The sequence below is a fragment of the Otolemur garnettii genome, unplaced genomic scaffold, assembly GCF_000181295.1.
Source record: "Otolemur garnettii isolate 467f Iridium unplaced genomic scaffold, OtoGar3 scaffold00003, whole genome shotgun sequence".
NCBI lineage: Eukaryota > Metazoa > Chordata > Mammalia > Primates > Galagidae > Otolemur > Otolemur garnettii.
Genome location: NW_003852398.1, coordinates 4,128,175 through 4,140,697, shown reverse-complemented (window position 1 = coordinate 4,140,697; position 12,523 = coordinate 4,128,175). Strand labels below are relative to the sequence as shown.

General features: G+C 40.8%; 1 protein-coding gene across 1 annotated transcript in view; it reads left to right on the top strand.

Moving 5' to 3' along the window:
- The window catches only part of ATP6V0E1 (ATPase H+ transporting V0 subunit e1), a 49,832-nt gene that overhangs the window by 6,976 nt on the left and 30,333 nt on the right, over positions 1-12,523 (top strand). The window contains exon 2 of the mRNA XM_003781937.2: positions 3,456-3,503. Within this exon, the coding sequence (XP_003781985.1) occupies positions 3,456-3,503 (48 nt within the window). The remainder of the gene's footprint in view (positions 1-3,455; positions 3,504-12,523) is intronic.

The following is a 12,523-nucleotide window of genomic DNA, read 5'->3' as shown; positions in this document are numbered from 1 at the left end:
GGGGGGTTTCCAACCACCTTTGGTGCAGATGCCATTTTTGGCTCTGCCCAGGCCATGTCTGTCCTTTTCTTTTTTTCTTTTTTTTTTTTTTTGCAGTTTTTGGCCGGGGCTGGGTTTGAACCCGCCACCTCTGGCATATGGGGCCCATATCTTTGAGCCGCAGGTGCCACCCGTCTGTCCTTTTCATTAAACCTGCCTGAACTTCTCTATTCTCTAGTCTCCGTTTGTGGTCACATGCTGCCTACCCTTTTCAGTTAGGAGGCTGTAGAACCTGGTGAGGCAGGAGGGAAAACTCTTCCAAATCTAAAGGAAACCTTGTGCTCTTTCATTGTGTTCTGCAATTGAAAAAGGGCTGGATAAAATCAGGCCTGTGCCTGGAAACAGCTTTCCTTACCTTTCTTGTTTTTCTTTTCTTTTTTTTTTTGGCCTGGCTGGTTTGAACCCACCATCTCCAGTGCAAGGGGCCGGCGCCCTACCCCTTTGAGCTACAGGCCCTGCCCTCTTGTTTTTCTTGATTTCTTTCTGTTCTCTGTAGGGATCTACACATTCTCTAAAAGCTTTAAGTGTTTGCACAGCCGCTTCCCCACCCCCAGCAGATGTCGGGAGGCAAAGGGGATAGAGCACAGGGATGAGTGTGCCAGCTCTGCTTTATTCATGGGCATTTTCAGACATGCAGAAAAGTAGAAAGAGTAGTTGAATGAGCGTGTACTTATTTAGTACTACCACCTAGGTAATAACTAATGTATTCATATTTACTTTATGATAGAGTGTTATGCGTGTATAATTTTGCTGAACCATTTGAAAGAAAATGCAGGGTTGGCTCAGCGCCCATAGCTCAGTGAGTAGGGTGCTGGCCACATACACTGAAGCTGGTAGGTTCGAGCCCAGTCCAGGCCTGTTAAACACAATGACACTGCAACAACAACAACAAAAAATAGCCCAGGCATTGTCGCCAGCGCCTGTAGCCTCAGTTACTTGGGAGGCTGAGGCAAGAGAATCGCTTAAGCCCAAGAATTTGAGGTTGCTGTGAGCTGTGTGACACCATGGCACTCTATCCAGGGGACGTAGTGAGACTCTTGTCTCAAAAAAAAAAAAAAGAGTGTTTCAGGCCACACAGTAAATACACAAACACTAATGAAAGCTGATTAGCAAAAGAATAGGTCTGAGCATACTTTTCGAGATATCTGACACCACAGATAAGCAAAACAATTCTTAAAATAACCTACATGTGGCTCATGGCCCATAGGTTAGACACTCCTGTGAGCAGAAGCACATTAGGAGCTGACATTAATAAGGGAGCTTTTATTGTTTGAAACTATTAATATTAAGCAGGTAATACAAAGGAGCCTCAGCCATTCTAGCTCTCTGAGGTGGTCTTTTGGAGAAGAGAGAAGCTAGGGAAGGGATTCCGGTTTAGGGCACAGAATGGAGAAAGGTGAGCAAAAGCCTGGGTTGAAAGTCACAACGTATGTGTCCAGGAGACAGTGAGGGCACCTACCTTCAGGGATAAAGGCTTAGGGAATGAATTACAAGTGAGGAGCTGGGCTTGATTCTGTAGGCCTTCAAATGGGTTCATTGTGCAACTGTCATAATTTTCTTAGCACCGATCCCCACACATATTTATTTATATATTGTAACCGTAGGCTGGGCTCAGTGGCTCACAGATTGCACGAGCTCATGAGTTTGAGACCAGCCTGAGCAAAAGTGAGACCCTGTTTCTACTAAAAATAGAAAAACTGAGGTAAGAGGATCGCTTGAGCCCAAGAGTTAGAGGTTGCTGTGAGCTATGATGCCATGGTACTCTACCCAGGGTGATAGCTTGAGACTCTGTCTCAAAAATAAAATAAAGACTGGATAATTTATTTTAAAAAATTATTTTGGTTTATGGCTCTAGAGGCTGGGAAGTCTGAGATTGAGGGGCCATATCTAAAGAAAGCCTTTTCACAGTGTGGCGATATGGTGGAGGGCATCATGTGGGGAGCAAGTGCGTGAGACGGATTGAGGATGGGGGCCAAACTTCATGCCTTTGTCAGGAGCCCGCTCCCTCTGCTTTGCCTTGGCCACACGCCTCCTTCCACTTTGAACACTATATCAGCTCATGCCTTTGCGTTTGCTCTTCCCTTGCCTGGAACACTCCCTTGCCTTCTTCTGTAGGTCTGCACTCATGTGCCACCTCCTCAGAAAGCTTTTCTTGCTTATCCTCTTGAAAATTGCACTACACCCTCCAACTCCCTGTATCTCTTATCTAAAACTGGGGGAGATACTGTCTTCCTTTCCTGCTTTATTTTCCTCCATCACCAGTTATTGACCATCTGGCATACTAATTCACGATAGATAGATAATCCTTGGTTGTTTACTGTTTTATCTTGTTTGTCTCCAAACTTTATGAGGCAGGGGTTTTTATCTGCTTTTTCCCCAGAGGCTGGTACATACTGGACATTCAGGGAAAATCTGTTAAATGAATGAATGTGCCAATACAGAAAATACACAGAACTTCTAAAGAATGAGTTGAAAATAAATGTAAATAAAAATAGGAGTTCTAATATTTGCTTCCCAAGTTCTAAGAGGTAGTCTTGCTGTCTCCTGGGGTTTCCTCTTTGGAAACCAGGTGATTGGGTGCCATTGAAAGGTCATAAGCCAGGGAATGATATACTGAAAGGGGTATTTTAGAGAGAGTAGTCCTGGTAGAAGGTGAAAGAAAAGTTGTGAATCTGTCACGCAAACCTGGTGAATTTTGTTGGTAACAGTGGGAAGGGGAAGGAGGAAATCCAAATGGGGGAGTTACTTCAAAGAATAAATACATGGTTTTTGGTGACTGTGAGGGTGCAGAGGAAGCATGGGCAAAATGCAGTAGGTTAGGGTGCTGGATGGCTGCAAATGGCAAAGCTGCTTCTCAGGAGTGGATTAAAAGAGGAGCGTTTGGAAAGACCAGTGGGAACAGAATATCATGAACTTGGTTTTAGAAATACTGAAATTCTGCTGGTCAAAGATAGAAGTTTAACTTTCAGATAAGAGTGGAGGTGGGAAGAGGTCAATTCTAGAGTCATTTTTAGAAGAGCAGTGGTATTTCATTACCGAGAATACTACCTAATAGAGTAGTTACTTAGGTGTCACTGTAGCCTTTTCTGTTCAGTTTCAGATGAGGTTGGATTGGACCTCTTAAGTTGTGGCATCAGTATATATCCTTTTAATTACAAATGTTTAGTTACATACTTAAGTTTCTAGTGCATATCCTTTTAATTACAAATGTTTAGTTATATACTTAAGTTTCTACTCGTGAAGCCTGGGGCACACTGCAATGTACTGGTTGTTTGAACAGATTCAGATCCATTTCCTTCCACTTCCTTGATGTATTCTATGTGCCAGTTTGATAATTTGAACAGGAGACTTAAATCATTCTGCAGTGTCTGCATGTTTTGTTAGTTATCTAATGACATTTGCTTTTTCTTTTTCAGAGTCATCATCACCATGTTGGTGACCTGTTCAGTTTGCTGTTATCTCTTGTAAGTAGATTTTCTCTTTTGAGTAGTTTTTTTCTAAAATAATCAGTTTTTCTTGGTATTTATAATTAGTGCAATTTATACATTTGACTTACTGGTATTTGTTCTTCATGTATTATCTAGAAATAGCATCCTAAAATAGAAAATGCCTCACATTTCTTATATTCAGTATATTTACATAGAGCTATACAAAAGCTCTATCCTTCAGGGAATACAAGTGTGAATGGCATGAATTTCAAGCTTATAATTAGTTGAAAGTTATAATTGTACTACTTTATGTATTTGGTATTCTGAATTATTTAATTCTACTCATTTCACTTAAATACTTCACTATGAAGCTAAAAAAGCATTCTTTATTATGACTTTGGTTTATCTGAATAGAGTTGAGCTAGAATTATAATCAGGTAATGTAAGGATAATCTTTTCAACAATTCATTATAAACTATATCAAAGTGTAATAATTAGCATGTATTTGAATTGATTAGATAGTTTCTTTCAATATAAGTTATTGAATGAAAACTGTTTTGGGGATATATAAGATAATTTATTTCTTTTATTTATTTAATTTTGAGACAGAATCTCTGTTGCCCTGGGTAGAGTAGTGCCATGGTGTCATAGCTCACAGCAACCTCAAAGTCTTGGGCTTAAGCAATTCTTCTGCCTCAGCCTCTGGGGTATATCTGGGACTACGGGTGCCTGCCACAATGCCCAGCTACTTTTTTTTTTTTTTGAGACAGTCTCACTATGTTGCCCTTGGTAGACTGTGGTATCATAGCTCACAGCAACCGCAAACTCTTGGGCTCAAGTTATCCTTTTGCCTCAGCCTCCCAAGTAGTGGGACTTCAGGCACCCACCAGATTGCCCAGCTATTTTGTTGTTGTAGTTGCAGTTGTCGTTGTTTAGCAGTCCCAGGCCTGGTTCAAACCCGCTGGCCTGGTGTATGTAGCCAGCACCCTAACCACTGAGCTATAGACGCCTAGCTAACTTTTTCTATTTTTAGTAGAAATGGGATGTCTCTTGCTCAGGCTGGTCTTGAACTCCTGAGTTCAAGCGATCCACCTGTCTCAGCCTGTGAGCCACCTCTCCTGGCTGGTAATTTATTTTCTGAATATACATTTTTTGAATACTGCTCTTCATCCTCATGAGTACCTGAAATGGCAGGACTGTAGTTAAAGTACAATCATATGTTATTTAATGACAGATAAACATTCTGAGAAATGTGTTATTAGGCAATTTCATCATTGTGTCAACATCATGGATAATATAACCTATTGTGTACACTTAGGCTATGTGGTGTAGCCTGTTGCTTCTAGGCCACAAACCTTTACAGCATCCTATTGTCCTGACCATTGTAGACAACTGTTATGCAGTAATAAATATTTGTATAGCCAAACAAAAACATACAGTAAAAATAGTGTTAAAATCTTATGGGACCACCTTATCATATGATGGTCCCATAAATGATCCTATATGCTATCTGTTGTTGACCCTTGTGTAATTATGTGGCACATGTCTATATTTTAAAGATGCTTTCAACTCCTGTCTACCATGGAGAAAATAACCACTTCATAGTACTCAATGACCAAAGAGTTTCTTTTTTTTAAGCCAAGATACAGGTCACATACCATAAAATTAACCCTTTTGGGATTCCTTTTTAGAGTTTAGAACCAGTGATTCTGTTTTCGTGAAGAAAGCTTTCTATCTTCCTGAGACTTCAGTGACATGAGAAGCATTGGTGTTGGCCCAAGTGCTGTTTAGTACCTATGAGGTAGGAAGCAGCAGTTACAGTCCATTCTGGAACCAAATTCCAGTTCTTGGCATACATCAAAATCTGTCCCTGACCAAGAGTTATTACCATGAATTTTGGCTATTTGCAAATCATTTGGTCTTTTTTTTTTTTTTGTAGTTTATATTTTGATAGATTGAGGGGGTATAAGTGGTTTTTGGTTACATGGATAAGTTGTACAGAGGTGATATCTGGGGTATTTTATTTTTTTTGAGACAGAGTCTCACTATGTCACCCTGGGTAGAGTGCTGTGGCATCTCAGTTCACAGCAACCTGAAACTCTTGGGCTTAAGCGATTCTCTTGCCTCAGACTCCCAAGTAGCTGGGACTATGGACGCCTGCCACAACGCCTGGCTATTTTTTTGTTGCAGTTGTCATTGTTGTTTAGCTGGTCTGCACCAGGTTTGAACCCGCCATCTTCTGTGCATGTGGCTGGCGCTGTAACCGCTGTGCAGTGGGCACCAAGCCAATATCTAGGTTTTTAGTGTACCCATCACTCAAGTAGTATACATCACACCTCATAATTAGTTTTTCTTCCCTCTCTCCATCCCCTTCTTCTGAATCTCCAATGTCCATTTTATGACTCTATATGCCCCTGGATATATTAGCTCCCACTTATAAGTAAGAATGAGTGGTATTTGGTCTTCCATTGCTTCACTTAGGCTAATGGCCTCAACTTTCATCCAATTTGCTGCAAGAGACATTATTTCATCCTGTTTATGGCTCAGTAGTATTCCATGATGTTTGTATACCACATTTGCTTTATCCATTCCTCAGTTTAAGGGCATTTAAGTTGGTTCCATATCTTTGTGATTATAAATTGTGCTGTAGTAAACATATGGCTACAGGTATTATTTTGTAAGTATATGACTACAGGTATTATTTTGATATAATGATTTCTTTCCTTGGGTAGGTAATACCTGGTCACTTGTTGATTACAATTTTAGGTATTTAAAGATGAGTTCTGCATTATAAAAGTTATACTGAGGGATGATAATGTCATTTGACTGCTTGAGCATGGAAGGTTCAGGTGATGGAACTTTGTCAAATGTGCTTTAGTCTTTTTATTCCTGGTTAGGGCAATAAAAGAGGCTATTTCAGGTGATAGCCTCTAGAGTGGAAGTCTGACAGGTAGTATGTGGAAGAAATCCTTATACTAGCTGTGTTTAGCTCTAAAAAGTAAATGAGAGCAAAAACATGTATTGCCAAGAACAAAACATTTTAATGCAGTATATTAAACATCACCTCGTCCTGTTGAAATTGCCTATAGAAGAAATTGGAATGAAGAAGCTCTTTATCAGTGTGGGTGCCAAGGGTTAGTCTTGTGATTGAAAAGGCCTTTGTTTTTATTGCTTTGAAGTTCTCTGCAATGTGAACAGAAGGTTTTTGGTGCTAATTATTTTTTTTTATTTTGTGTTGTTTTTTGAGACAGGATCTTGCTCTGTCTCCTAGGCTAGAGTGCAGTGGCATCGTCACAGCTCTCTGTAAATCAAATACCTTGAGCTCAAGCAGACCTCTTGTCTCAGTCTCCTGAATAGCTGGGACCACAGCTGAGACCACAGGCACGTACCATCACATCTAGCTAATGTATCTATTTTTTTTTGTAGACCAGGCACTGTTGCTCAGACTGTTCTGGACCTCTTGGCCTTAAGCTGTCTTCCCACCATGACCTCCCAAAATGCTAGGATTATAGCCCTGAACTACTGCACCTGGCCTGGTGGTGGTATTTTTAGAAAGAAAATAATTGCACAGAGGAATGACTTACTTGAGATTAAACCAAAACAGGAAAAAATTACTTTGTGTGACTTTCTAATTCTTCTACATAGTCTTTGAAACATGGTTAGTTTTCACGATAGTCTCTTTAAAACAGACATACCAAAATCCTTTTGCATCAGTCTCTTGCCTCTTAGTTTCATTTTTCAAGTGAATGAATAATTGGACTTGGTTAGACATGACTTCACTTTGAATCTTAGTAACTTAATTGAAAACTATCCGTGAGCACTTACGCTTTGCTGTCTAGACTTTAGTCCATTTTTTCCTTTGTTTCCAAGTGCTGGTCAATGTTCCATTGACAGCGAATCAGTATAAATAAAGGTCATACACAGTGTTCTAACATTAAATGCTTCTGGAGCCATTTTATGGGAAAATGAGCTAGGTAGTATTGAGTTTATGAAATTGTTGGCTCCGCGCCTATGGCTCAAGTGGCTAAGGCGCCAGCCACATACACCTAAGGTGGCAGGTTCGAATCCAGCCCAGCCCACCAAACAACAGTGACGGCTGCAACCAAAAAATAGCGGGGCGTTGTGGCGGGCACCTGTGGTCCCAGCTACTTGGGAGGCTGAGGCAGAGACTCACTTGAGCCCAGGAGTTGGAGTTTGCTGTGAGCTGTGATGCCACGGCACTCTACCCAGGAGGACAGCTTGAGGCTCTGTCTCAAAAAAAAAAAAAGAAATTGTTCTCTTTTCTTTCTTTGAAAGCTGATCATATATCCTGTTTAGCAAGATATCTGCATGAAAAATATGGGTGGAATTCAGACCCCAGATATTTTGCATACCTTCTTATGCTTAGAAGAATGAGATTCTGTAAAAAAATGTTGAAATTCAAAGGAAACTTCTGTTTGGCAGTAGTTATGTTTTCTTAAAAGTATCCCTTTTGAAGTAAGGCACACCCAAAAAGACTTTGGCTTTCCTAAACAAAGTCATGTTTTGAAATGCATTCATGGACTTTTAAATTGCCCTCTGTTGTGGCAGTTTTTTTCTTTGCCAGTTTGTTCTTGTTTAAGGTTTGTTCCATGGGGAGCAACTTGTTTGAGCTCTGTATAAATCAGTTTCTTTCAGTAGATTCTAGTTTCTGTTACCAGTTTAGCAAAGGAAAATATTTATAAGTGCTTCTTTTTGAAAGCACAAGATTACTTTTATCTCTTAAACATATGTAGGTACAATCCTATTAAGTGACTATTGTATGCTTTCTCCTCGTCTCATCTGTACCTTACCCAGAGTCACAAAACTCACATCTTCAGGGGAAATTAGAAATTCAGAATTGTATTGTAAAGGTACAGTTGCTTCTTGGAAAATGTACAGTGTCTTTAGCACTTGACTAATTGTGTATCTTACCAGCGTAGTGATATAAGAAAAGAAATATTGACTAAGAGTCAGGAGACCTAGGTTCTTCTTGCCTACAGAATGCTTGGCCTGGTCAGGAGCAGTGGCTTAGGCCTATAATCCTAGCACTATAGGAGGTAAAGGCAGGAGGATTGAGTGAACCCAGGAGTTCCAGACCAGCCTGAGCAAGAGTGTCTCTATTAAAAATAGAAAAATTAACTGAGCATTGTGACCCATGTCTGTAGTCCCAGCTACTAGGGAGGTTGAGGCAGGAGGATCACTTGAGCTAAGGAGTTTGAGATTGCTATGAGCTATGAGAGAGGGATACTCTGTTTTTTTAAAAAAAGAACACTTAGCCTGATTACACACTGTAGGGTGGTTTTGTGACTTTGGAGGGTTTGGGGGCTTTTTATTTTCTTTCTTGAGACAAAGTCTCATTCTTTCCCCCTAGGTAGAGTGCCGTGGTGTCATTGTAGCTCACAGCAACCTCAAGTCTCCTGGGCTCAGGCGATCCTCTAGCTTCACCTCCAGAGTAGCTGGGACTATAGGTGCCTGCCACAACGCCCAACTAGTTTTTCTATTTTTAATAGAGACAGGGGTTCATTCTTGTTCAGGCTGGTCTTAGAACTCCTGAGCTCAAGGAACCCACCTCCTTTAGCCTCCCAGGATGCTAGGATTACAGGCATGAGCCACCACACCCAGCTGGTTTTGTGAGTTTTAAATGAGATGCTGTGATGCTGTGTGTGAAAACTTGTAACAGCAGACAATAAAAATGTAAAGAAATATTATCAGCAATTTTTTTTTTTTAAGACAAGAGTCTCACTTTGTCACCCTCAGTATAGTTCTATGGTGTCATAGCTCACAGCAACCTCAAACTCTTGGGTTCAAGTGATCCTCTTGCCTCAGCCTCCTAAGTAGCTGGGACTACAGGCACCTACCACAATGCCCAGCTACTTTTAGAGACCAGGTCTTCACTCTTGCTCAGGCTGATCTTGAACCTGTGAGCTCACTCAGGAGCCCACCCAGCGTGGCCTCCCAAGTGTTGGGATTACAGGTGTGAGCCACTACTCCCGGCCCCATTATCAGCAATTTTTAAAAATAAATTATTTTAATTCAAAGAATTCTGTCATTTGTAAGTAGGATTTGCTTACAGGGCTGGTGTTGCATTGGGCCTATTAGAGTTCATTCACTTAACATCATGTGTTTAGAGTCTACGAATACCAGGCACTGGATCTGGATACTGGATGTGCAGCAATGAATGAATAAAATAGACAACCTCCCTGTCCTCTGTAGTGGGATAAACAGACAATAAACTAAGACCCAGAGAGGCCCAGTTACTCCCCTCACCACTCCTTTATTTGCTTCTCAAACAGATCCCTCCCCCTTACCCTTCAGCACCCCCAATGTTGCCCATCCACACAAGGACCTACATATCCCAGGAGAGCTCCGCCTTACACATCTAGGAATTAGAAAACCCAAAACTGAGCACATTTTTTTTTTTTTTTTTTTGCAGTTTTGCTCAGGGCCGGGCTTGAACCCACCACTCCCGGTATTTGGAGCCGGAGCCCTACTCTTTGAGCCACAGGTGCTGCCCTGAGCACAGCCTTTCTCACTGGCCTTTTTGGGTCCTGACTCTAGAACCAGGTTAGGCACAGGATGTAATCTCCATTTTGGTTTCCAAACCAAAAAGCTGGTTGGTTTCAGGGCCTCTTTTTACCATAGCATGTATTTCTTTCTTAAATGTTTAGTTTTTGGTTATTTATTTATTTTAGAGACAAAGTCTCTGTCACCCAGGCTGGAGTGCAGTGGCACAATTACAGCTCACAGTAATCTTGAACTCCTGAACTCAGCAATCCTGTCTCAGCCTCCTGGGTAGCTAGGACTACAGGCGTGCACCACCATGGCTGGCAAATTTTTAAATTTTTTATAGAAACTGGTCTTGTCTCCTGGCCCCAAGCAATCCTCCTACCTCAGTTTCCCAAAGAGCTAGGATTTCAGACCTGGGCCATCATGTTCATTCTGTTTTTGACTTTTTAAAACCTGCTATAGTCTCTTTACAAAAGAATAGAGGCTAGGATAGTGAACCTTCATTTGCCTATCACCTACCTTTAAAAATTATTAACTCATGGCCAATCTTGTTTCATCTGCACACCTTCTCCCTCACCCTAGAATAGATTATTTAGGACTCCCAGACATATAATTTCATCTATAAATATTCCAATACAATATGTGTTTCTAAAATGTATTCACTTTTTTCATGTGTAACCACAATACTGTTATGCACAGGACAGTTACACAGTTAATTTTTTTTTTTTTTTAGAGACAGTCTCACTCTTCGCCCTCGGTAGAGTGCCACGATGTCACAGCTCATAGCAACCTCCAGCTCTTGGGCTTAGGTGATTCTCTTGCCTCAGCCTCCTGAGTAGCTGGAACCACAGGCACCTGCCACAGTGCCTGGCTGTTTTTTGTTGCAGTTTGGCCAGGGCTGGGTTTGAACCTGCCACCCTTGGTATATGGGACCTGTGCCCTACTCACTGAGCCACAGGCGCCGCCCAGTTAATTGCTTTATATCATCAAATAATCCTGTGTTATTTAAAATTGCTTGATTATTTCATTTATTTTATAGTTTGTTTGAATTGAGACCTGCATGAAGACCACACATAGCACTTGATGAATGTGTCTCTTATGGGCTTCTGTGTATCTTTCTCTTTCTTTGGGAATTTTAATAGAAAAAGTGGGTTTGGTTTATCCTATAGTTTTCCAGAGTCTGATCTTGTTAATTGCGTATTCATGGTATTGTTTAGCACATTCTTCTGTATTTCCTGTGAATTGGTAGTCCTATCTAGAGGCTAGATCAGATCAAAAAAGTTAAACTTTTTGGACAAGTCTCCTTCCTTAGCAGTGGTGAGTGCTTCCATCAGGCGGTACATAGTGTCTGATTTTTCCTTGTATTGTTAGCAGTCATTGTTGATACTGTATTTCTGTAATTTCTTGTTCATTCACTAGCTCCAGTACATCCATGAGCAGAGATTTACTTCATCAACTATTTGGTTATCCAAATAAGTAAAAAATAATTCACAAAAGGAAGTTAGGGGCTCAGTGCTCATAGCTCAGTGAGTAGGGCGTGGCCACATACACTGAGGCTGGTAGGTTCCAGCCTGGCCCAGGCCTGCTAATCAACAGTGACAACTGCAACCAAAAATAGTTGGGTGTTGTGGTGGGCACCTGTAGTCCCAGCTACTTAGGAGGCTGAGGCAAGTGAGTTGCTTAAGCCCAAGAGTTTGAGGTTGCTGTGAGCTGTGATACCATGGCATTCTACTGAGTGTGACATAATGAGACTCTGTCTCAAAAAAAAAAAATTTTTGGAATATATATGTAGTTTTCACTTCATCAATTTTCAAAATAATGAACTGATACCCCTCCATCTTCAAATGTTAAACAGTGATTTTTGTTTTATGTTAGTTTCATTATGGTCTTATATACTTAAATGTATTTGACATATTATAATCCAGTGTAATTAACATCTTTGTCAACTTTCAAATGAAACCATTATTTGCCAGTGGAAGTTTATTTTTCTGGTTGCCTCCTGAGTCCCTTATCCCTTTTTTTGACACAGGGTCTTGCTCTATTGCCCAGGCTAGAGTGCAGTGGTCATCGTAGCTCATTGCAGTTGCAAACTCCTCACCTCAAGTGATACCCTGCCTCAGCCTCCCAAGTTCCTGGGACTGTAGGCATGTACTACCACATGCTAATAATCAAGATAATCTATATGCTGGATGATAGAGTGAGTTCCAATTTCAAAGGACTGAAATTTTACAGTGTCTGTCTTTTGACCGTGTGGAATTAAATGAGAAATTAATTAACAATAAAATATCCTTTTAAAAAAAAGCATCAGATTTTTGGAATTAAATACCACAATTCTGAATAACCAATTGGTCTAAGAAATTACAAGAGAAATTAGAAAATATTTCACAGTGAGTAAAATGAAAATACACCATATCAAAATTTATGGGACACAGCTCAAGCAGGGGGAATTTTACTCCATTAAATTCTTACCCTGGGCTCGGCGCCTATGGCTCAACCGGCTAAGGCGCCAGCCACGTACACCTAAGGTGGCGGGTTCGAATCCCCAGCCC